The 25,985-nt window shown below is 47.8% G+C and overlaps 1 protein-coding gene across 1 annotated transcript in view; it reads right to left on the reverse strand.

The window, feature by feature from the left end:
• The window catches only part of ERBB4 (erb-b2 receptor tyrosine kinase 4), a 535,358-nt gene that overhangs the window by 20,142 nt on the left and 489,231 nt on the right, over nucleotides 1-25,985 (reverse strand). The window contains exons 20-22 of the mRNA XM_060257067.1: nucleotides 20,662-20,808; nucleotides 14,441-14,538; nucleotides 9,078-9,248 (exon numbers count right to left, since the gene is read on the reverse strand). Coding sequence (XP_060113050.1) covers nucleotides 9,078-9,248; nucleotides 14,441-14,538; nucleotides 20,662-20,808 — 416 coding nt within the window. The remainder of the gene's footprint in view (nucleotides 1-9,077; nucleotides 9,249-14,440; nucleotides 14,539-20,661; nucleotides 20,809-25,985) is intronic.

Consider the following 25,985-nt stretch of genomic DNA (forward strand, 5'->3'; position numbering starts at 1 on the left):
GGGTGGCCTTGGTTTAGCCACAGTTCTCTTTCAGATAGCAGTTCTTGGAGAGCTCTCTCAACCCACCTACTTCACAGGTTGTCTGTTGTGGCGGGGGGGGGGGAAGGTAAAGGAGATTGTGACCACTCTGAGACTGAGATTCAGAGTGGAGGGCAGGATATAAATCCAATATCATCATCTCCTCCTCCTCCTCCTTCTCTTCTTCTTCTTCAACACATTTGTCCCAGTTTCCCCTGCAAACCATTGGAGTTAACCTCTATTGGAATTGATCATGAATTTGGGGGCTGAAGGGCTGGCAGTTTCCTGAGACCAGGCTTTGTTTCATATTAATGATGCCAGAGCATATTCCGCCCCCTTTCCAATCCCTTTTTACTCCTCATGGGGGGCTCCTCAGAGAGCCAGTTTGGTGTAGTGGTTAAGCGTGTGGACTCTTATCTGGGAGAACCGGGTTTGATTCCCCACTCCTCCACTTGCACCTGCTGGAATGGCCTTGGTCAGCCATAGCTCTAATAGAGAGCCAGTTTGGTGTAGTGATTAAGGACACAGACTCTTATCTGGGAGAACTGGGTTTGATTCCCCACTCCTCCACTTGCACCTGCTGGAATGGCCTGGGGTCAGCCAGAGCTCTGGCAGAGATTGTCCTTGAAAAAGCAGTTGCTGTAAGAGCTCTCTTAGCCCCATCTACCTCACAGGGTGTCTGCTGTCAGGAACGAAGATAAAGGAGATTGTGAGCCACTCTGGGTCTCTGATTCAGGAAGAAGGGCAGAGTATAAATCTGCAATTCTTCTTCTTCTCTTCTTTTTTCTCCAGGTCCTCCCTGGACTCCTGTTCTGGCTTCCCTCCTCACATCACAAATGGTTCTATGGCCCAAATTTGTGTTTTAAAAACTAACCAAACAGCCCCACCCCTGAAATGGAAGTCTATACCTTTCTGCGCTCTTCCATTTTCCAAAACTGATTATGCTACGGAATTAATAAAGAAAAGAGGGAAAAGAAAACCTTGAGACACTCCGAACGAGATTGAACATTAAAGAGGGAGATATTTTTCAGAGGGCATCAAACACATTTATGAGGTGTGGGGAGTGTGTGTGTGTGTGGGGGGAGAGGTTCTACGGTGGGGGTTGCACAAAGGGGGCTTGATGAACACGTTTCGCTGGCTCCCTCCCTTCCTAACGACTCCCCCCCCTTTTATTTCACACAGTAATCAAAAGATATTCTCAGCCTCTCGAAATGCCATCAGCCTTCATTGAGCCTGAAAGGGAAGGCATCTTCTTCCCCAGCCCTGGAAAAGCTCCCACTGAAAAGGAGATGGATTGAGGCGTTGTGCCCGAGAGAGGGGAAAAAAGCCGGCCTCAGCATCTGAATAGAAAGTTGATGATAATCTCCTCAATTTCATTACGTGGGGGGTAAAGAAACCCGTAATTGTGCACTCGTGGCCTCTCCAAGGAAGAATAGTCGCCTTGATGAAAGGCTTCTTTTTCTTTTTCTCCCCCCCCCCCTCCAGATGAGTTAGAACAGATCTTGGAATCTACTGATAATGACACTTTACATAAAAATGATTTGAAGAGAAAATAATCATTAACATTCCAAATCTCAGCGTTCTTCTTGCTCCTGCCCCCTGCCTCTGTTTCCTTTTATACGTCTGATTATTTTCTTAGGGGGGAAAGCAGCGTATAATAAGGAAGGCGGTGTCTTTCTGTGTGCTACCAAAATATTTCTTCCTCCGTGGAGCCATGCTCAAAATGTACAGGGGCTCACTGTAAACACCCCCTGAGCTTTATACACGGTATTCTCTTAGGGTTGTCAAGTCCAATTCAAGAAATAGTTGGGGACTTTGGGGGTGGAGCCAGGAGACTTTGAGGGCAGAGCCAGGAGACACTGCGGACCAAGGGTGTGACAAGCATAACTGAATGCCTAAGGGAGTTCTGGCCATCATATTTAAAGGGATCTCATGCCTTTTAAATGCCTTTCCTCCATTGGAAATAATGGATAGGGGCATGTTCTTTTGGGGGTCCTAGAACTGGACCTTCTGGTCCAATCCTTTTTAAACTTGGAGGGTCTTTTGGGGAGAGGTATTGGATGCTATGCTAAAAATGTGGTGTCTCAATCTCAAAACAGCCCCCCCCAGAGCCCCAGATACACATGGATCAGTTCTTCATTATTTCCTATGGGAATTGTTCCCCATATGAAATAATGGAGTGCCCAGCAGACATTTCCCTTCCCCTGCCCCACTTTCTGATGACCCTGAAGTGGGGAGAGGGCCTCCAAACCGGGGGATCCCCCGCCCCCACCTGGGGATTGGCGACCCTATGTTCTCTCAGGGTCCTCCATGTGGCTTTTCGTTTTGGGGGGAGTCACAGTGTGGAGACAGGTTTGTGGCTTCCCCCCATGGGCAATGCTCACATGATTTATCCACCAGTGTGAGCACCTTTTTTCACACAAGTGGTTCCTGGTCAACTTCAGAGTGTTTGTAACCCTCCACTGGGTTGCCAACTCTGGACTGGAAAACTTTGGGAGATTTGGGAGGTGGAGGCGAGGGGGTGGAGTTTGAAGAGGGGAAGGAGCTCAGTAGGGTACAATGCTGTGGAAACCACACTCCAAAGTTGCCATTTTCTCCAGAGGAACCAAATACGGATCTGGCACCATACTATTCCACCGAATACAGACCAGCACCAGAGGAACCGAATACAGACCAGCACCAGAGGAACCGAATGCAGACCAGCACCAGAGGAACCGAATACAGACCAGCACCAGAGGAACCGAATGCAGACCAGCACCAGTGGAACCGAATACTGACCAGCACCAGTGGAACCGAATACAGACCAGCACCAGTGGAACCGAATACTGACTAGCACCAAAGGAACCGAATACAGACCAGCACCAGGGGAACCGAATACAGACCAGCACCAGTGGAACCGAATACAGACCAGCACCAGAGGAACCGAATACAGACCAGCACCAGTGGAACTGAATACAGACCAGCACCAGAGGTACAGACCAGCACCAGTGGAACCAAATACAGGCCAGCACCAGAGGAACCCAATACAGACCAGCACCAGAGGAATCGAATATGAACCAGCATCATATTATACCTCCAGGCAAAGTTTGAAGCTCTCCTCCAGGCAAAGGAGCAGGAAAAAGGCTCCAGTCTTCAATAATCCCAGAGGGATGGCCACATTAGCTTTGTGGGATCTTGAAGACTAACCATATGTATTCTAGCAGAAGCCTCGTGTGAATCATTGAGTTGGAGGGTACCTCCAGGGTCATCTAGTCCAACCCCCTGCGCAATACAGGATACTCACAAATACCTCCCCCTGAATTCACAGGATCTTCATTGCTGTCAGATGGCCATCTAGCCTCTGTTTAAAAACCTCCAAGGAAGGAGAGTCCACCACCTCCCAAGGAGGAAGCCTGTTCCACTGAGGAACCACTCTAATGGTCAGGAAGTTCTTTCTAATGTAGAGCCAGGAACTCTTTTGTTTTAATTTCAACCTATTGGTTCTGATCCTTCCTTCTGGGGCCACAGAAAATAATTCCACCCCATCCTCTAGATGACAGCCCTTCAAGTACTTGAAGATGGCAATCCTATCACCTCTCAGCCGCCTCCTCTCCAGGCTAAACATGTCCAGCTCCTTCAACCTTTCTTCATAGGACTTGGAGATTGCTTCACTTGGGTGGGTTGCCAATGCCAACCTCCAGGAATTACAACCGTTTTCCAGATTACAGTTCCCTTGCAGAAAATGGCCACTTTGGAGGGCGGACTCTATGACAACACATCCTGACTGAGCTCCTCCCCCTTTCCAAGCCAGAGTTGGCACTTGATCCATCCAGTGCCCTAGCTCTGATCCAACCAGTGGACAGTTTCCTTTCCCATGCAGATTTATACTCTGCTGTTCTCCCTGAATCAGACTCAGAGCGGCTTACAATCTCCTATACCTTCTTCCCCCACAACAGACACCCTGTGAGGTGGGTGGGGCTGAGAGGGCTCTCACAGCAGCTGCCCTTTCAAGGACAGAGGGGCTTACAACCGCCTACATATTCTCCCCGCTACAACACCCTGTGAGGTGGGTGGGGCTGAGAGGGCTCTCACAGCAGCTGCCCTTTCAAGGACGGAGTCTCAGAGTGGCTCACAATCTCCTTTCCCTTCCTCCCCCACAACAGACACCCTGTGAGGTGGGTGGAGCTGAGAGGGCTCTCACAGCAGCTGCCCTTTCAAGGACAATTCCTACAAGAGCTATGGCTGACCCAAGGCCATTCCAGCAGCTGCAAGTGGAGGAGTGGGGAATCAAACCCGGTTCTCTTCCTAGTCATGATCCTCACATTTGCTCCTTGTCTTTGGAATTTAATCTGTCAAAAGCTCTGTTTCCCTTTCATTTTGACGACAACAAACCAAGTTGCAAGCAGCTGCTCCTTCCCACCAGGTGGGCTCTTGGGGAAAGGGAACCCACAGAGAGACCAGAAAAAAGCCTCTGAAGGAAGTTTAGAAAACTAGCGAGGGGCCAGAAGTTAAAGACATCAATAGTTATAGGCAAAAGTACATGTGTTTATTTCAAAAACATAGAAACCTGATAGGGGCTCCAATAAAGCCTCATAGGCTGGTTCCAGGCTGCCAGCTCAGGGCAGCAGCGTTCCAACCTAGAAGTGAGCCGGCAGAAACTGGAGCTTCTGGAATGTCCAGACGACCCACGGAATAGACACAGGCCCAGGGCCGGTGTGTGTGAGTAGGCAAAGCAGGCAGTCGTCTAGGGTGCCACCTGGCCTAGGGGGAACCACTGGGCGCCCCCTCCCCTCCCCAACACAAGACTGGCTCCTGCCCACTGTCACCTTGTCCTCTCCCATCGCTAAGCTGCCCTCAACAAAGCCGAGCCACCTCCTCTCCCCGATGTGCTTCTCGGCCTCCCACCTCATCCTATCCCACCACCCTTCTCCCTGGCGAGCGCTTATTCTCACAATTTTTTAAATAACATCACTTTAAAAATAAAAATAAAATGAAGAATCAGTAAATTAAAAATGTGAACAGTTTCAAGTTTGGCACTCTTCATTTTCCCTATATTTTTTTTAATAAGGGGGGGGCGCTAGTGGGTGATTTTCCTAGGGCGCCAGAAAGCCTCGCACCGGCCCTGTACAGGCCAAGGGAGCTCTGGAGGAGTGTCCAGAGCACTCATGTTCCCCATCCACAGGGCCGGATTAACAATTAGGCCAATTAGGTACTGGCCTACGGGCCCCCTTGCCTTTAGGGGCCTCGGGCCAGCTCCCCCCCCCATTTCCCCCCTCCGTGCAGCCCTCCCAGCCTGCATGTGCAGCCAGCAGCGAAGCCGCTGTTTACCCAACCTGCCTGGTGTGGCAGCTGCTGGTGTCGCTGCCAAGTTTGCCTCTCTCTGCCTCTCCCCCACAGCTTTGTCAAAGGGGCTTTGGAGAAGGTGTCTGCAGGCTGCGGTGGAGGCTGTGAGCAGTGGGGCAGGTGGTCCGCCTCTGAGATAATTGGCGAGGGGGCCCCTGAGATGTCGACTGCCTAGGGGCCTCCACGGGGTTTAATCCAGCACTGTCCGTCCGCCACTCCCTGGGTGCTTTCTGGATACTTCCTGGCTGTCCAGACAGCTGGGGAGGTGCCTCAGAGGTGTCCCAGATGTGGTACCTTTTTGAGCTGGCTCCAGGTGAGTTGGGGACAGATTGAGAGTGGGAGTGAGACGGCAGACAGATGTGCGTGTTTGGACCTGCTTTTTTTCGTCCACTGGCCTGCCCACCCTGGGGCGGCTTAAACCACCTGTCTGGCCACAAAGCAATCAAAGGGACAAATGCACGAAAAGAACCACACATGACCTGCCCAAATACCAGAGCATTGCCTGGACGCTGCTGGTGTGATAACATCATTTCCTGAGCAACACCAATTAGGAAGCCTGGCCTTTCTCTTTGTCCAGGTAAGTCCTCCCCAGGGGTCATTTTGTAGAAAAAGAGGTGGTGGAGCTCACCCAGGGATTGTTATGCAACTGCACCTACCCATCAATGGACAAGGAGGCGGAGCTCTCCGAAAGAGGAGGTGAAACTCTCAGAAAGGTTCAGGAGCTGTGCTCCTGTGAGCTCCCACTGAATCCGAGGCCTGGTCCTCCCTATTCCCTGCCGGTTGCCAGAAGCTACCTAGCAACCTTAATCCAGAAAAAGTAGCCCCTTCACAGGCAAGGAAAAGTGTCTTGAGTCTGCCCAGATCAGCCATTTCATCTTGCTAAGGCAATAAGTGTGAAAAGACAAAAGGTCGGCTGAGGACTAATGTGGTGGTAAAGGGGGGGGGGGAGAGGGCAGAAAAGGACAAGTCTCGTTTTGACTAACTTTTGCCTATTCATGCTTATTATATCACGAAATCTCCAAGATTTACAACATATCTTCAAGCTAAAGAAAATGACTGCTTTAGAGGGTGGGACCAATGGCAGTCCACTCCACTGTGGCCCTTCCCATCCCCAAACTCCGCCCCCCAGGCTCCACCCCCAAAATCTCAAGGAATTTCCCCCAACACCGGAGCTGCTAATGTTCCTCTCAACACAACCGCTGCTGGCACTTAGCTGAAAAGACCTTCCACAATTTTTTGTTGTGTTGTTTTTAACCACAGGTGTCAAACTCATTTGTTATGAGGGCCGGATCTGACATAAATGAGACTTTGAGGGGCCGGGCCAGGTCGGGCTGGGCCGGGCCATGTGTGTCCCTATTTAAGATTAGGTAGCAGAGATAGAAACTGTATAAAAAACACAAATGCATTTTAAAAAAATTAAAACATGCTTAAAATGTTAGCACTCATTGGTCTTAAAGGTGCTTTCTTTGCATTACTCCTGTGGGATCCAGGGAACTGGGCAAAGGAAGCTCTGGCTCTTTCCTTCCTTCCCCAGGGACTGGGGGGGGGGGGGGGCCTTCACTCAATAGAAGGAAGAGACGTTTGGCTCAGTAGCTCTGCTGTGCGATTGGGAGAGCCTGGCAAAGCAAGCTCTCCCTACCTGCTTCCTTCCCAAGGGAGGAGCCTCTGCCAATGGAGAAAATAGAGGTTTTGCTCTGTAGCTCCTGTGCGATTGAGCAAGCCTGGCAAAGCAAGCTGTTATGCAGAAGGAAGCAAGAGAGGGAGAAGGAAGCAGATGACAGCTAGTTGCTCAGGGGCCTGATAGGAGCCCTCCGGGGGCCTGATTCAGCCACCGAACTGCATGTTTGACACCCCTGTTTTAAACCATCTGAATAAAGAATAGTTTGATGGCAACATTCTGTTTCTTCAAAAACTTTAATCTCCGGGAAAGCGTTTCAGACCTTAGCTGGTTCTCAGAGTTCCATGCTTGCTTCAGCCAGAGTATGGAAATTTTCCTATAAAATTTAATTTCCCAGGAACAATGAACATAAACTGCCTAAGCTCCTTCAATTTATTCACCATTCATGGTAATCACCCCAATTATAATGGGTCCATTTAATATTAATATTCATTAGAGCAAACAAGTGTAAATCTAAGTCACCCAGAGGAAACAGAAAGTCAGACAATGACGATGGGATAGATTGATCTTGGCACACGTTTCCGTCATTATCTGTAACTCCACAGTGATCTGTGAAGTTGTTTTGGGGTGTTTATCATAGAATCATAGAGTTGGAAGGGATCTCCAGGGTCATCTAGTCCAACCCCCTGCACAATGCAGGAAACTCACAAACACCTCCCCCTAAATTCCCAGGATCTTCATTGCTGTCAGATGGCCATCTAGCCTCTGTTTAAAAACCTCCAGGGAAGGAGAGCCCACCACCTCCCAAGGAAAAAGTCTGTTCCACTGAGGAACCACTCTAAACTCACAAACCCCTCCCCCTAAATTCCCAGGATTTTCATTGCTGTCAGATGGCCATCTAGCCTCTGTTTAAAAACCTCCAGGGAAGGAGAGCCCACAACCTCCCGAGGAAGCCTGTTCCACTGAGGAACTGCTGTAATGGTCAGGAAGTTCTTCCTAATGTTGAGCCAGAAACTCTTCTGATTTAATTTCAACCAATTGGTTCTGGTCCTACCTTCCGGGGCCACAGAAAACAATTCCACACCATCCTCTTTAGGACAGCCCTTCAAGTACTTGAAGATGGTGATCCTATCACCTCTCAGCCGCCTCCTCTCCAGGCTAAACATCCCCAGCTCCTTCAACCTTTCTTCACAGGACTCTCCTTCCAAAAGGGGAAACTGTGAACTTATTCTCAAGACTGCTACTGAGTTAGACCAGTGACTGATCATGGCCAATATGGCCCACACCAAAGTGGCAGCATCTTACAAAGGTGCTCATAGAAAGGTCTTCCTGAACAGCCTTTTCAGTAAAGAAGCTGGGAAATGGTTTCACACAGCCAGAGTTCCTGCCATGGAACTGTGTCTCCCTCAGGGCCGGTGCGTGGGATTAGGCTAAGTATGCGGCCGCCTAGGGTGTCACCTGGCCTAGGAGTTCCACGAGGCACCCCCTCTTCCCATGCCCCGCGACCGCTGCCTTCCTGAATTCACTAAGGCTCAGGAAGCCTTGGTGAAGTTGGGGTGTGTGGCAACAAACACTCACTACCTCCCTGACTTTTCCGAGGCTTCCTGAGGCCATTGCCTTCCTGACTTCACCCAGCCCTCTCTCACTTCAGAGGGAGCCAGGAAGAGCTCTTTCCAGCTCCCTTTAAGGCTGGAGAAGCCGGGCATGGGGGTGGGCCAAGCGTTCGAGCTTCGCGTGCCCCGATGATGTCACTTCCAGTAGAATAGAACACTTGGGGGGGGGGGTTTGGCCTGGGGCGCGAGAATCCCTAGTGACGGGCCTGGTCTCCATTGCTGGTACACCAAGGAAACCAAAGGTGCATTTCCTTTCCTATCTATATGGCACTGCAGAGAGAATAAACTTCCGTGGCCACTAGTGATGCAATCCAGAAAAAAAAAATCCAAATTTATTAGAGCTCTTCAAACTCCTAGAGCCTGTGGGCACCTTTGGAAATCTAACACTGTGCAGCCACAAAATGGCTGCCACAGAAGCATGGCCACAGCTTAACCCTCAGTCGCACACTGAAGTTCCCTCATGGTTGTTTGCATCAGGTTCATCCCTGCTCGTTCTTGGTTCTTACCCTGTTGGAATCGATTCTCGCCCTGGAGGTGTAGATGGGCGGAGGAATGTTAAACGCCTGGGGGACGAGGTACTCTTCGGCATCCATCATGTCTTCCAGGTCCCCTTCATCGAGCAGGTTTTGGAAGAACTTGCTGTCATTTGGGCTTGGCAGTTTCATGCGGTCATCCCCCTGGACAAGAGAGGAAAGGCAGAGAGGGGGAAATTAGCCCCTTGGCTTGCAAAAGAAATTTTGGCCTGGCTGCAGCTTCCCCCCACCTCTGGTCTGCCCATTCTTACAGCTGCCCGAGTAGATGGGAAACAAGTGGCACCTTTCATACCAACAAAATTTTAGTCAGAATGTCAGCTTTCGTGTGCATGCAGACTTCTTCAGACGAAAGGAGAGGGTACAGTGGGCTGAAATGCATGTTGTTGGTGGGTTAAGAGTGCAAACTGCTCCAAAGTTTACTGCTCCAAAGTTAGGATCAAATGGCAAAATAGTGGAATAATTTGGAAGACCATTTGGTTTGGATAGCAAATATATATATCCCTGCTTCGGCGGGGAGGGCGGGATATAAATACGAAAAACAAATAAATAAATCACTATATTTGAATGTATTTTTTTTCTAACGGCAGACCACAACGATGTTTATAATGTAGAGCAGGGGTGGCCAACGGTAGCTCTCCAGATGTTTTTTAGCAGTAGCATGCTGGCTGGGTGGCCAATGGTAGCTCTCCAAATGTTTTTTGCCCACAGCTCCCAACAGCCCCAGCCATTGGTCATGCTGGCTGGGGTTGATGGCAGTTGTAGGCAAAAAAAAAACACCCGGAGAGCTACCGTTGGCCACCCCTGATGTAGAGAATGATGTTAAAAAGTAAATTAGGTGGACGAGAACATCACTTGGAAATACGTGTCCTTTTGTTTGACCTAGACTTGCCACAACAGCAATTAACAGGCAACTTTTATTACCTTTTATTGTTATCCAGACTCTTAACCCACCAACTACATGTATCTCAGCCCACTGTATCTTATCCCCTTGCCTGAAGAACTATGCCTGCACACAAAAGCTTACATTCTGAATAAAACTTTGTTGGTCTTAAAGGTGCCACTTGACTCCTACTTTATTTTACTGCTTCTGACCAACGTGGCTGCCCACCTGGATCTATCTAGGTGGGAGATTGTTAAGCGCATCTCCATCTTTCATAGATTCAAGTGGGTAGCCATGTTGGCTTGAAGCAACTGACCAAATTTTGAGTTATTGTGTCATGTTCATTCTTTTCCTCTTTCTCCTTTAGCTTCTCTGCCTCTCAATCTCACCTCACTCTGGACTAGAAACTTGGATTCAATGCCATTGGAAACAGAGACTGAAACCTATTTCCCACTATCCTTATGCCGCTCTCACTCTCCTTTTCTCCACGGGGCTTTCATTGGATTTCACACTATCTGCCCCGGGGCTGCAACTCGCTCTGCCTCTTTTGCACAGCAAACAAGATCCTCTAAAAACCAGTTTCTGTTTGCCGCACGGAAAAGGCGAAGCTGGTTGCAGCCCCGGGGCAGAGAGTGTGAAATCCGACAGAAGCCCTGTGGAGAAGAGGCGTGTGAGAATGGCAATGAGTCTGACTGTTGTCTAGTGACTTCTTATGTCACAGTTTTGCTTGTTGACATTTGCGTAATCTGCATTAGCAAACGGGAGGAAATTTCCTAAAAGAACTGACAGAATCAATTCTTTTTGCTTTTAGTAGAGCGTTATTATTATAGCGCTTAAAATGTTCTTCCTGAACATGGAATATTAAGGTATTGATTTTTTTTTTAATGGCTACCTTTCATTTTGGGGGGAAACATATTTCTTCTTTGTTGCTCGGCTTATTAGCAGCATCCAGTTTATTAAAAAGGAATCACTTACTGAGTAGATGCTAATAAAAGTATTAAAAGAACTTGGGTGTGAAACGAGATGAATCATCTTATTGGAACTTCATTTGTATATGGGCTGCGCTGCGTGGTGATAACATAATCACATGAAAAGCACTGGGAGAAAAATATAAAGAGGAGAAAGGTTGTCTGGAAATATACTGTGGGGAGGCAAATTAGGTCTTTAAATTAAGACGGTCTATTTTGCTGCCCTGGAACTGACTCACATTCTTAAGAGAGAGAGATTGAGGTGGTGGAACAGGCTTCCTCGGGAGGTGGTAGGCTCTCCTTCCTTGGAGATTTTTAAATAGGAGCTAGATCAGGGGTGTCAAACATGTGGCCTGGGGGCCAAATTAGGCCCCCAGAGGGCTCCTATCAGGCCTCCAAGCAAATGGTTCTTGTCTGCTTCCTTCTACCTCTCTCTTGCTTCCTTCTGCATCTCAGCTTGCTTTGTAAGGCTTGCTCAATCACACAGGAGCTACAGAGCAAAACCTCATTTTTTCCATTGGTTGAGCCTCCCCCTCCTGGTCCCCTGGGGAGCGAGAAAAAGAGCCAGAGCTTCCTTTGCCCAGTTCCCTGGATCCCAAGGGAGAAATGCAAAGAAAGCACCTTTAAAACCAACAAGTGCTAATGCTTTAAGCATGTTCTAAGTTTTTTAAAAAAATCTTTAGCTGTGTTTGTCTATGTCCTTTAAAAAGTTTATATCTCTGCTACCTAACCATTGTTCCATAGTACAGTAGGAGCGGCGTGTACTTTTGGTTCTGGAAGGATTTTGTGTTGTACAATATTGTTTGTTCATCACTGAACTCACTGTGTTTATTATTAGTAAATGTTAGATAAGTAGGAAAGGAAAGGAAAGAAAGGAAAGGTCCCATGTGCAAGCACCAATCATTTCCAACTCTGGGGTGATGTTGCCTTCATAACGTTTTCACGGCAGACTTTTTACGGGGTGGTTTGCCATTGCCTTCCCCAGTCCTCTACACTTTCCCCCCAGCAAACTGGGCACTCCTTTGACCTACCTCGAAAGGATGGAAGGCTGAGTCAACCTCGAGCCGGCTACCTGAAGACCCAACTTCCGCTGGGGATTGAACTCAGGTCATGAGCAGAGCTTAGGACTGCAGTACTGCAGCTTCAATACTCTGCACCACGGGGCTTTTTGAGAAAGAATAAGCAACCAGAAAACACCAGATCTCTCTCTTGTTCAATGAAAGGAAAGGAAGGGAGGGAAGGAAGGGAGGAAGTAGGGAGGGAGGGAGGGAGGGAGGGAGGGAGGGAAGGAAGGAGGAAGGAAGGGAGGGAAGGAAGGAGGATGGATTTGGGTACTGTTGCAAATCTATCTTCATATGGGCACTAGTTTGTTCTGCATAGGCTAATGAAGGTGCCCCCTGAAATTTCTCCTGAAGTAAATTTCAAAGAAAATCTAGGTAAGAATTGTGCTGAGACGACACACCTGAACAGTTCAGAGATAAATTGAACCTTTAAAAAAAAAAAAAAAAAGCACGAGTAAAAATCTACTGCGGAAAATTTCACGTAATGCACGGTTTTTAAAACGTCCATGCGGGGGGTTTCACCACTGCAGAAATGGTCCACGTCGGTTGTGACTTAACAGCTTTTCCAACACCATTACTGGATAGAAGTGAAATTACAACACACCAGTCCCCACTGTGAGAGTGGCTTTCAACAGGAATAAATGGCCATCATGCAGTTGGAAAATGAATTCATCCGTAGCCATTTGCCCGGCTAGCTTGCTGCAGGCTTGCGGTTTTATGTGAATGAACGGAAGCAATAACATCTGTGTTGGATCACCGTTCCTGAAGCAGATTCAACCGAATATAGACATTTAAGCATTGCTGACTCTTGCGCTTCTGTGAATTTGCTATTTTTACACAATCACCAGCTTCTTTTACCCAAGGCCATAACCAGGGCTTTTTTTGGAGCAGAAATGCACAAGGATGCAGTTCCAACTGGCTTGGTGTCAGGGGGTGCGGCCTAATACGCTAGCGGAACAGGAGTGACAGAGGACTTGTGGACATTCAATGAAATTGCTGAGCAGTCAGGTTAGAACTGATAAAAGGAAGTCCTTCACCCAAAGGGTGATTAACACATGGAGTTCATTGCCACAGCAGGTGGCGGTGGCTACAAGCATAGCCAGCTTTAAGAGGGGGTTGGATAAACATCTGGAGCAGTGGTCCATCAGTGGCTATTAGCCACAGCGTATTGTTGGAACTCTCTGATTGGGGCAGTGATGCTCTGTGTTCTTGGTGCTTGGTGAGGGGGGTGCTGCACAGTGGTAGAGCTTCTAGTGTCCTGGTCCCACTGATAGACATCCTGATGGTGCCTGATGGGTTTTTTTGGCCACTGTGTGACACAGAGTGTTGGACTGGATGGGCCATTGGCCTGATCCAACATGGCTTCTCTTATGTTCTTATGTGACACAGAGTGTTGGACTGAATGGGCCATTGGCCTGATCCAACAGGGTTTCTCTTATCTTCTTATGCGACACAGAGTGTTGGACTGGATAGGCCATTGGCCTGATCCAACAGGGCTTCTCTTATGTTCTTATGTGACACAGAGTGTTGGACTGGATGGGCCATTGGCCTGATCCAACAGGGCTTCTCTTATGTTCTTATGTGAAACAGAGTGTTGGACTGCATGGGCCATTGGCCTGATCCAACAGGGCTTCTCTTATGTTCTTATGTGAAACAGAGTGTTGGACTGCATGGGCCATTGGCCTGATCCAACATGGCTTTTCTTATGTGACACAGAGTGTTGGACTGGATGGGCCATTGGCCTGATCCAACAGGGCTTCTCTTATGTTCTTATGTGACACAGAGTGTTGGACTGGATGGGCCATTGGCCTGATCCAACATGGCTTCTCTTATGTTCTTATGTGACACAGAGTGTTGGACTGAATGGGCCATTGGCCTGATCCAACAGGGTTTCTCTTATCTTCTTATGCGACACAGAGTGTTGGACTGGATGGGCCATTGGCCTGATCCAACAGGGCTTCTCTTATGTTCTTATGTGACACAGAGTGTTGGACTGGATGGGCCATTGGCCTGATCCAACAGGGCTTCTCTTATGTTCTTATGTGACACAGAGTGTTGGACTGGATGGGCCATTGGCCTGATCCAACAGGGCTTCTCTTATGTTCTTCTGTGACACAGAGTGTTGGACTGGATGGGCCATTGGCCTGATCCAACAGGGCTTCTCTTATGTTCTTCTGTGACACAGAGTGTTGGACTGGATGGGCCATTGGCCTGATCCAACAGGGCTTCTCTTATGTTGTTATGTGACACAGAGTGTTGGACTGCATGGGCCATTGGCCTGATCCAACATGGCTTCTCTTATGTTCTTATGTGACACAGAGTGTTGGACTGGATGGGCCACTGGCCTGATCCAACAGGGCTTCTCTTATGTTCTTATGTTCATTTCAGTTTGTAATCAAACAGTGCAGTCTTTGTGGAGTAGCTCACCTGAATGACTAGGTATCTCTGAGGGTCTCGAGCCATTCGAGAGAATTCGGCAGCCAGCTCCTTGAACTTCGGCCGACTGTCTGCGTCGATCATCCAGCCTGGCAGAATAAGCAGGGAGAAGAGAAAAGAGCAGACAAGAATGTAACAAGCAACTTGTGATTCGCATACGTAATAAACGCCGCAGTGTTTTTGAGGAAGTAGACCGGGGGTGGCCAAGATGTGGCTTGGGAGTCAAATGCGGCTCTTTCATACATATTGGGGCTGTTCAGACACACAGTATAATCAGTTCTTGCTGCTGTTTCATACCGGATTAAAAGTGGCTGATCAGACAGCAACATCTGCCTCCCGGGATTAACTCGTGGTAGCCCCCCCCCCCACCGCCCAATCCTTCTTGGAACTGGAGTATTTTGTTACCTGCTCCTTTGCGGTGTTTTTTGAATTCTCCGGTTTCACCTCGCAGTTTCCCCGTCTGGATAGTTCTTGACCAACTTCCGGATGTCCCGGAGCAAAAGGAGCCTCAGACATCCGGCTTAAGGTCGCCATTTTTGTTTACTAGTTAGCAATATGCATATAACTGCATAACCACATAATGTTTTAACCTATGCACATGTGCGCATAGATGCATGATGCGTGCATAATGCGCGCATGCGCATAATGCACATAAAAGTGGAAGGAAAAAAAGAACTGCGTGGTGCCGTCGTATGGACGGCAGAAGACGGTTTCGCCGCAGAGTGATTCGAATTGCAGTGCGGCAGTCTGATGGATAATATCCGGAAAAAAGATATTCAGAACAGAACTGGGTCAGTTTAACACGGACTCAACACGCTGTGTGAACAGGGCCATTGTGCGGCTCTTGAAGCGTCCGATGCCTGGCTTGGAGAAGGCATTGGTCGCTTTGAATCACTTCTCCAAGTCAAGCCAGCTAGCAGCATTTAAAAGCAAATGCATTTGAAGTTGCTTTCTTTCTACCTCCTCCATATTTCCTTCCTTCCTTCCTGTGGCTCTCAAACATCTGATGTTCGTGTCTTCCAGCTCTCAAACATCTGACTTTTATTCTGTGTGGCTCCTACGTTAAAGAAGTTGGCCACCCCTGAAGTAGACACTCCGGACGCCGTTTTGTCAATGGGAAGTGGTTTTTCATGTCCACTGATCTGAGCAGGGGCTCAGATTTCAACCATTTTTACTGCCAAGACTGGACACTGGGGTGCAAGTCCTTGGTCGCAGCTCACAAGATCAGAAGAGGTCTGCTCCAAAGCAGGCTGCAGCTTTTATATTGCCAACTGAGGAGGAAGGCGGCTATTAGACCCTGAAGTTCTGATTCTGCCCTACTGCTTCACTGAAATGAACAGGACTCCACAGCACTTCCTTTCAGGGGAAGAAGAAGAAGAAGATATTGGATTTATATCCCACCCTCCACTCCGAATCTCAGCGTCTCAGAGCGGTTCACAATCTCCTTTATCTTCCTCCCCCACAAAAGACACCATGTGAGGTGGGTGAGGCTGAGAGAGCTCTGCCAGAAGCTGCCCTTTCAAGGACAGAATCTCAGAGCGGCCTACAATCTCCATTACCTTCCTCCCCCACAACAGGCACCCTATGAGGTAGGTGGGGCTGAGAGAGCTCTCTCAGAAGCTGCCCTTTCAAAGACAAATCCTACAAGAGTTATGGCTGACCCAAGGCCATTCCAGCAGCTGCAAGTGGAGGAGTGGGGAATCAAACCCAGTTCTCCCAGATAAGAGAGCTCTGGCTGACCCAAGGCCATTCCAGCAGGTGCATGTGAAGGAGTGGGGAATCAAACCCAGTTCTCCCAGTTAAGAGTCCATGCACTTGACCACTACACCAAAGTGGTCTTTAGCCTACTGATTTCTTTTCCTTCAGCTCTAACATGCTTGGAGCTTCCCTATCCACAGCTGAAGCCTTAAGATTATTCCATGGTCTGGACTCAATGGGACTTGCTTCCAATAAGGTACCCGCCATGTCTTATGTGTACACTGAGTTGCTGAGGCATTTCCCTGTATTCTTATTTTGCTCTTTGACCTTTTAAGCTTTCCATTTTTCACTCGGTTGCTTGAGATATTTGGCAGCTCTGCTCTCCAGACCAGCACAGGCCCTGCACATCTTACTCATTTGTGCTCTCTGTTTTCACTTCTTCTGACCTTTGGCTCTAGGATTTGGGAAAACAGCAGTAACTAATACCCTCATAACTTTTAGCCCAATTTTCAGCTACGTTGCTCCACCAGGCTGATATTGCTTTGCCGTTCCTGCTTCTCTCTAATCCTCCAAATGTCACATGTCCCACTTTTGACAACCTGTTCCTGGAAATTCTTATCTCAGAACAAAAGAAGTTCAGTTTTGCTGATGCTCAGTTTTGCAGAAATGCCCCAGGGGACAGTCGTTCAATATGACAAGTCCCTGATCTTTCTGCCCATCTTCTGATCAGTCTCCCATATCGTTTAAGTGTACCTGCTGGAGAAGATTATAGACTGCACCAGCCTGTTAACATACATAAGGCTCAGCTGATAACTATGCCTGCCCTTTAGACTTGTTTTGTTTACTATGCAAGCGGAAGAAAAAGAAGGAGGAGAAGATATTGGATTTATATCCCGCCGTCCACTCCGAATTTCAGTCTCAGAGCGGCTCCCAATCTCCTTTATCTTCCTCCCCTTTTTATCTCTTTGCAGCCAGAACTCCTGTCACTGCATGCTACAAACTGGCTCCAATGCACTGGGCTGCAAAGGCACCGATTCTGCCCTGGCACAGCATCCTGCTCTACGACTGGGCATAAAGGCTGGTGTTCCTTGTCTCTAAGAGCCCCGTGGCGCAGAGGCTTAAAGCTGCAGTACTGCAGTTCTAAGCTCTGCTCACGATCTGAGTTCGATCCCTGGCAGAAGCTGGGTTTTCAGGTAGCCAGCTCAAGGTTGCCTCAGCCTTCCATCCTTCCGAGGTCAGTCAAATGAGTCCGCAGCTTGCTGGGGGGAAGGTGTAGAGGACTGGGGAAGGCAATGGCAAACCTCCCCGTAAAAAGTCTGCTGTGAAAACGCTGTGAAAGCAACGTTACCCCAGAGTTGGAAACGACTGGTGCTTGCACAGGGGACCTTTCCTTTTCCTTGTCTCTTCCAACCTTAAGCTCTAGTCAGCGATGCCGTATTCTTGGCAGAATGCTTTCATGTGTGCCCGTGAACGGCAAACCCCGTGCGGAGGCAATGGTTGTTTGTTAATCTCATCTAAATTAAGTCGGAAACACCACCGAGACTCGCTTAATTCTTTTTAAATTAGAAGCTCGAGCTTCAGGGACACATTGGCTAGCATGTGTGCATTGGGAGAAGAAAATGCGCTGGGTGGGAAATCCGGAAGCAAATGCCACAAATAAAAATAATTTGCCCCCTGGATTCCCACATGGCCCCCCACTCCCTTTAAGACACAAAAAACAAAAATGCACATTTAGCACCTAAAATGCCAACGCTTATAAATTATTGAGCCTGGATAGGAACGCCTGATCCCCAAAGCTCAGTTCTGTCTTCCTGCGTTACTGCAAGCCCTTCTTAATAATCATTAAAAAAATCCCGGATTTTCTTTGTTCTTTGTTATGTGATCAGGAGTCAACTTCCAATCCTTCTTCAGCGGCCAACTGCCATCCTCATGTCCAACGCTCTCTTCTTCTACAACATCATTTGTCATGAAATGGCCGTCACTGGTGAGCAGCATTTCAAAACTATGGTATCTGATAGTAGCTATAGATACCTGAGCTGATGGATATTTCCTCCTTGTTGACTCATATCTGTTGCCAGGGCTTTTTTTTTTGTAGCAGGAGCTCCTTTGCATATTAGGCCACGCCCCCCTGATATAACCAATCCTCTTGGAGCTTACAGCAGGCCCTGTAAGAAGAACCCTGTACTCTCATGAAGCATAAAGGTTCTTTCTACCATATGTGGTGGACTTGTGAAAGAGCAAAAAAGTATTGGCAGATGATTCAACAAGAAATTTCTAAAATCTTGGGATATGAATTAAAAAAAGTTGCAGAGACTTTTCTGTTGGGATTACAAATGGAAAAAATTCCAAAAGAAGATAGAACTGTAATTTGGTGCTTGCTTTCAGCTGCTAGGACATTATATACGCAGTTGTGGAAGCAAGAAAAAATACCAGAGAAATGGGACTGGATTGTAAAAGTTATGAGGTGGAGTGAAATGGACAAATTAACAAGAATTTTAAGAGACTATGATGTAGAAGTTTTTAAGATGGAGTGGAAAAAGTTCAGAAGATATGTAGAAAAAGAGTGGAAAATAAAAGGACATTGGACAATTTTTGATAATGATTAAGTTTTAGAAAAAAGGAGAATATTAATTTTTATTTTTATTAGTTACCTTTAAATATTAGTATTTTAAGTAAATAACACTGGCGGGGGTCAAGTAACGGGGAGGGGTGGGTAGAAAGTAATATATGGGATAGATAAAAGAAGTTATTAATGATGCAAGAAATATAATTTAATCTGTTACCATATGTTACCAAATAAAACTGTTTTAAATAGAAGAAGCCTGTAATCTTCAGGAGGATTAGCTACATCAGGGGTGTGCAGGGGTGGAATTCTAGCAGGAGCTCCTTTGCATATTAGGCCACACACCCCTGATGTAGCCAATCCTCTTGGAGCTTACAGTAGGCCCTGTAAGAAGAAGCCTGTAATTTCCAGGAGGATTGGCTACATCAGGGGTGTGCAGGGTGGAATTCTAGTAGGAGCTCCTTTGCATATTAGGCCACACACCCCTGATGTAGCCAATCCTCTTGGAGCTTACAAAAAAGAGCCTTGTAAACTCTTGGAGGATTGGCTACATCAGGGGTGTGTGGCCTAGTATGCAAAGGAATTCCTGCTACAGAAAAAAAAAATTGTGTCTATTGGTTTAGATTCGGCTGATAAGAACTTGCTAGTGGTCCCGGCCCAACAAACATCCAGCTATGCTCAGCCAGGGCCAGGTATTCTCTACCCTGGCCCCAACGTGGTGGAACTCTCTGCCAAGTGATTTCTGCACCCTGCAAGACTTAAGGCCATTCTGAACAGCTCGAAAGGCAGAGATGTTCAGCCAGGCGTTTGAGGACAACAACAGTTTTCCATCCGAGTGGCACCCCTACTTTTCTGGCCTCCCCCTTCCACAAGGCAGTGGCATATCTTGGCAGCTTCATTGCCATCTGATCAGTAATTACCACTGCATTATTATTGTATGTTTAATTTTTTAGTGTATACATGTGGAGTTTTGATGTACACCGCCCTGAACCCGGTCCTATGGGGGAGGGTGGTTTAAAAATTGAATTAATTAAATAAACAAACCATGAATGTCTCTGCAGTAACATGAATATCATGCTTTAGAGCCAAGGCAGAATTACAAAGGACTCATGGAGAACAGAATTACAAATTGCAGAACTACCGAATTACAAATTACGTGGAGAATGTATATGTATGTTGTGTGCAACAAGTATTTGCATGTTGTGTGGTTTTAATGTATGATGTTTGGGGGTTTTAAAGTTGGTTTACTGTTAGAAACACTTATGTTGAAACCTGCCATGACCCCACTTTGCAGGAAGGGTGGGATAAAAATCAAATCGATAAATAATATAATATAATATAATATAATATAATATAATATAATATAATATAATATAATATAATATAATATAATATAATATAATATAATATAATATAGAGAGAGCCAGTTTGGTGTAGTAAAGTGCGTGGAGAACCAGGGAGAATGTGGGAGAACCGGGTTTGATTCCCCACTCCTCCTCCACTTGCAGCTAATGGAATGGCCTTGGGTCAGCCATAGCTCTTGCAGGAGTTGTCCTTGAAAGGGCAGCTTCTAGGAAAGCTCTCTCAGCCCCACCCACCTAACAGGGTGTCTGTTGTGTGTGTGGGGGGGGCGAGCGGGAAGGTAAAGGAGATTATGACAGCTCTGAGGCGCTGAGATTCAGTACAGGGATTGATATAAATCCAATATCTTCTTCCAAAGAATTAATGACCTCCAAAAGATCTTGTTGTTAGTCTTGCAAACTGAGGGCCCCTGTGGCTTCCTTAATGGACACAATCCATCTCACGTTGGGTCTTCCTCTTTTTCTGCTGCCTTCCACTTTCCCCAGCATTACTATATTTTCCCGTGACTCTTGTCTTCTCAGGTCATCTTGCGTCATGGCCACTCAGCACCCCCCAGCCATGGAGTCAGAACCAAACTAGAACTACTCACATTTCACCATGACCATGTAAACATCGATGGTGCAGATGGGAGGTTGGGGCAAGCGCTCCCCTTTCTCTAACAGGTCGGGAATGTCCCTCGTTGGGATTCCATCGTAGGGCTTTCCACCGAAGGTCATCAGCTCCCAAATGGTAACACCTAAAACAGAAGAGTGAAATTCACCTTTTAATACATGCATACCTAAGAACACACAATAGGTCTCTTCAAGCTGAATTCACAGTCGGAGCTCACAAGAGCACAGCTCCGGAACCTTTCTGAGGGTTCCCCCTCCTCCTCCCCACCTACCTGGTCCACTGAATAGTAGATGCAGCTGCATAACAATCCCTGGACTAGGAAAGCGGGCAGCCAGCCAGCCACCAGGGGCTTTGCCACGCCCCCAGCAGCCCTCATTAACCCCTGGAAAAGCCCAATGTGATTTTTGGCTTGCTGGCCTTTTGGCTGTGGGGGGCAGGGGGCAGCCAAGGAGAGCCCCAGGTAAGCAAGACCTGCTTGGGCTGGCTGGATCTCTAACCAGCCCAAGCAGGCCTCGCTTGCCCAGGGCTCTCCTTTCTTCCATCCAGTTCCTTTTGGCTGTAGGGGGGGCATATACTAATGAGTTATGCTAATGAGCTCTGCCACCTATTTTTCTACAAAATAACCCCTGGGCCTCTTCACAAAGCCAATGGAGACTTGTAGCGTAGTATCAGGGTCACACGCTACTGATAGCTGGCCCTGAGCAGTACTCTAGTCACTGCGTGCTTCACTCACTGCAGGACAGCCGCGTGGAGAGAAATGGCAGGAGAGTCACTGGAAATGATAGCAAAAAAAATAGTTCTGTTTTGTGACTCATCAAATTGGGGGGGGGGGGGTCCTGATACAAAACTACATTGGGGAGGGACGGTGGCTCAGTGGTAGAGCATCTGCTTGGGAAGCAGAAGGTCCCAGGTTCAATCCCTGGCATCTCCAAAAAAGGGTCCAGGCAAATAGGTGTGAAAAACCTCAGCTGGAGACCCTGGAGAGCCGCTGCCAGTCTGAGAAGACAATACTGACTTTGATGGACCAAAGGTCTGATTCAGTGTAAGGCAGCTTCATATGCTCATATACAGGTTTTTTTTGACAAACATGTTTCCTCTAAACAACCTGGGCCGTTTCTTTCCAGAACTGAATGCAGATGCATCGTTGTTTTTTTAATGTTTTTTAATGTTCCAAGTCACTCAAAATAAATGGCATTCTTTTTTAAAAAAAAATCCTTCTGGATGCGAGTTACGACAGCACTGCGGTTTTGCAACTATTTTCAAATGTCCTCAAGATTATCTTTTTTTCTTTCAGTTAAGCAGTAAGATAAATAACGCACACGGCGAAGAACTGAATTTATCCCAAAAGACCAACTTTAATATCAAAAAAATGTTCTCCTGTCCTAGGAGTTGCTTTTGTGTGGACTTTTTATTATTTTATTTTAAAGGTCACTGAAGATATCCCTCTGGTCTAGTAATCGTATTGGGCGGGCTGCCATGGAGAACAGCGGGGGAAGGAGGAGACAGATAACAGATATCCAAATACGCACCACGTCTTTCTCCCATAGCCACCTTTCCTTGCGATTGCTAGTAACAACCGTGTCTCCCAAGGAACTGACTTTATTCTTTCAGCTCCCTGCTTTTAAAAAGAGCTGCACAAAACCAGGGCAGACAATGAAACACGCAGCCGTTGCACTGCTGCTTCGTAGAGCTACGAACCGTCAGCCGGTCTGGATCTCCCAAACATTACAACTAATCTCCAGATGACACAGATGCCCCAGATGTTCCCCTGGATCCACTGGTTGCTCGGGTAGGTGGACCCCATTGCATTATTCCCAGTCTAGGCCCTTCCCCAAACCTTGTCCTCTGCAGGCTCCATATGCCCCAAATCTCTAGGTTTACCCAAAAAACAGAGTGCCGCTGTGCATCATCCCCATGATGACATCACTTCTGTGTCCCTGCACACTTCAAGAACACCCCCCCCCCAAAAAAAAAAAAATCCTCATGTCAGTGTGATGGTAGGACCTGGCAATTCCGTGCACTCACCAGGGCTTTTTTTTTTGTAGCAGCCATAGCTCTCACAAAGCTATCCTTGAAAGGGCAGCTTCTGTCAGAGCTCTCTCAGCCCCCACCTACCTCCCAGGGTGTCTATTGTGAGGAAAGAGGATAAAGGAGATTGTGAGCCACTCTGATTCAGAGAGAAAGGCGGGGTATAAATCGACATTCTTCTTCTAAATTTTTCTCCCTGGACTCTCCAAAACCCGCCAGTGGCCAGACACTGCCCGGCATCCCTGATTATAGCTCATGTCCGCCATGTTGCACGTCTAAAAGAAAAGGGTTCTTTTTCTTTCTCAAAGACCAGCCAGAGTTCTCCCAAATGAATGCTGCTGCTTATAACCGGCAAGCCTACAGTGATAATGCATAAGAGCCCAACAGAACCCTAAACATTCTTTTCAAATGTAAATTCTCGTAAAAGCCTCCAAAAGTGCGGAAATCAAAGGGATGAAAAGGACCTTCTTTCTCAACAAGACTAACTGGAACAGCACCATCCATCCTGAGACTGGCTGGAAGCGTTTGGCTCCTCAGGCCGAGGTTCCCCTTTGCACAGGATGTGCAAAGCTGAAATGATACTAAAAATTAGCCACTTATGTTTGTCTGGGGAACCCCTGAAGTGACCCCAAACACTCCAAATCCCATGAGGAATGAAACTTCATCTCTCAGAATTGATCTCAGCAACGAAAGGAGCTAGAGTGGGGTGGTCAAACTGTGGCTCGGGAGCCACATGTGGCTCTCATAGCCCCCCCCCCCCCCCCCCCGAGCCCATTGGCTGGCTTGGAGAAGGCATTTGTCTCTTTAAATCACTTCTCCAAACCAAGCCAGCCAGCGGCTTGGAGAATACATTTAAAGGACAGTGGCTCAATGGTAGAGCATCTGCTTGGTACGCAGAAGGTCCCAGGTTCAATCCCCGGCATCTCCAACTAAGAAGAGTCCAGGCAAAGAGGCATGAAAAATCTCAGCTTGAGACCCTGGAGAGCCGCTGCCAGTCTGAGTAGACAAGACTGACTTTGATGGACCCAGGAGGGTCTGATTCAGTAGAAGGCAGCTTCATGTCTGTTCATGAAGGGAAGGGAGGGTGGCTCAGAGGTAGAGCATCTGCTTGGTAAGCAGAAGGTCCCAGGTTCAATCCCCAGCATCTCCAACTCAACAGGGTCCAGGCAAGGAGGCATGGAAAACCTCAGCTGGAGACCCTGAAGAGTCACTGCCAGTCTGATCAGACAAGACTGACTTTGATGGACCCAGGATCTGATTCGGTAGAAGGCAGCTTCATAGGTTCATACCTATGTCTTCTTTGGAGAGGGATGGTGGCTCAGTGGTAGAGCACCTGCTTGGTAAGCAGAAGGTCCCAGGTTCAATCCCCGGCATCTCCAACTAAAAAAGGGCCCAGGCAAATAGGCGTGAAAAACCTCAGCTTGAGACCCTGGAGAGCCACTGCCAGTCTGGGTAGACAAGACTGACTTTGATGGACCCAGGGTCTGATTCAGTGTAAAGCAGCTTCATATATGTTCATGGAGAGGGATGGTGGCTCAGTGGTAGAGCATCTGCTTGGTAAGCAGAACATCCCAGGTTCAATCCCTGGAATCTCCAACTAAAAAGGGTCCAGGCAAGTAGGCGTGAAAAACCTCAGCTGGAGACCCTGGAGAGCCGCTGCCAGTCTGAGTAGACAAGACTGACTTTGATGGACCCAGGAGGGTCTGATTCAGTAGAAGGCAGCAGCTTCATATGTATGTTCACATAAGCTAAAGTTGATTTTGTTCTACCTCTCCCTCCCCCGTCTATTTACTTGCCTTCCTCCCTGCCTGCTCTCAAACATCTGATGTTCACGTCTTGTGGCTCTCAAACATCTGACGTTTACTCTATGTGGCTCTTATGTTAAACACATTTGGCCACCCCTGAGTTAGAGATTCACTCTCTCAAAAGAACCTCTGAAAACTGGAAATTCAGGGAGCCTGGAACATGTCTCACTATACTGCTATAGCGATATAACACCATTCAATCAGTGAACAATAAAATGGAGAGAAAATGGCCACTGCAACAACTCGAGGGAATCCAGGAATGCACCCATCATCTTCTGGCTGAGGAGGTGGGCTTTGCTGTCGCAGAATGATGCCATTGGACAGGAGAAACCTCCAAAAGCGATGATGTGGCGCAGGAAGTCCGGGGCTGGCTTTCTCCATTCCCTCCCTCTGCGATCAGGGATTATACTGGAGTAGGTTATCCATGCTCAAAGGAATAGTCCCCATTAGGGTTCTCAGGTGCCCCTTGGCCACCGAGGGTGGGGGGGTTTCAGTTGCCAGAACTGGGTTTGGAACTTCTGGAGATTTGGAAATGGAGCCTGGGGAGGGCAGAGACCTCAGTGTGGCCCAGTGCCAGAGAGTCCTCCCTCCAAAGCAGCCATTTTATCCAGGGGAACTGATCTCTGTAGACTGGAGATGAGCTGTAATTCTGCAGGATACCCAGGTCCAGGGGTGGGATTCTAGCATATAAAGCCACACACCCCTGATGTAGCCAACTCCCCAAGAGCTTACAAGGCGTTTTTGTAAGCTCTCGGAGGATTGGCTGCATTGGGGGGTGTGGCCTAATAGGCAAAGGAGCTCCTGCTAGAATCCCACCCCTACCCAGGTCCCACCTGATGGCTGGCATCCAGTGTTCCCTCTAAGCTGAGTTCATGCGAGGTAGCTCACAGTTGTTTTAGCCTCTGACTCGCATGTTTTTGTCTTGGCTCAGCCTGCTCAGGAAGAATGACCTCTGAGCACACTAATTGGCTCATAAAGAGCCAATGTGGAGAGAGCCAGTTTGGTGTAGTGGTTAAGTGCGTGGACTCTTATCTGGGAGAACCGGATTTGATTCCCCACTCCTCCCCTTGCAGCTGCTGGAATGGCCTTGGGTCAGCCATAGCTATCGCAGGAGTTGTCCTTGGAAGAGCCAGTTTGGTGTGGTGGTTAAGTGCGTGGACTCTTATCTAGGAGAACCAGGTTTGATTCCCCACTCCTTCACTTGGAGCTGCTGGAATGGCCTTCGGTCAGCCATAGCTCTAGCAGAGGTTGTCCTTGAAAGGGCAGCTGCTGTGTGAGTCCTCTCAACTCCACCCACCTCACAGGGTGTCTGTTGTGGGGGAGGGAGATAAAGGATATTGGGAGCTGCTCTGAGTCTCTTGAGTGGAGGGCGGAATATAAATCCAATGTCGTCTTCTTCTATCTGATGCAGTAGCTCACAACTTTAATGTCAATAGCTCACAAAGTAGAATTTTTGCTCACAGTTTAG

The sequence above is a fragment of the Heteronotia binoei genome, chromosome 16 (genome assembly GCF_032191835.1).
Source record: "Heteronotia binoei isolate CCM8104 ecotype False Entrance Well chromosome 16, APGP_CSIRO_Hbin_v1, whole genome shotgun sequence".
NCBI classification, from domain to species: domain Eukaryota; kingdom Metazoa; phylum Chordata; class Lepidosauria; order Squamata; family Gekkonidae; genus Heteronotia; species Heteronotia binoei.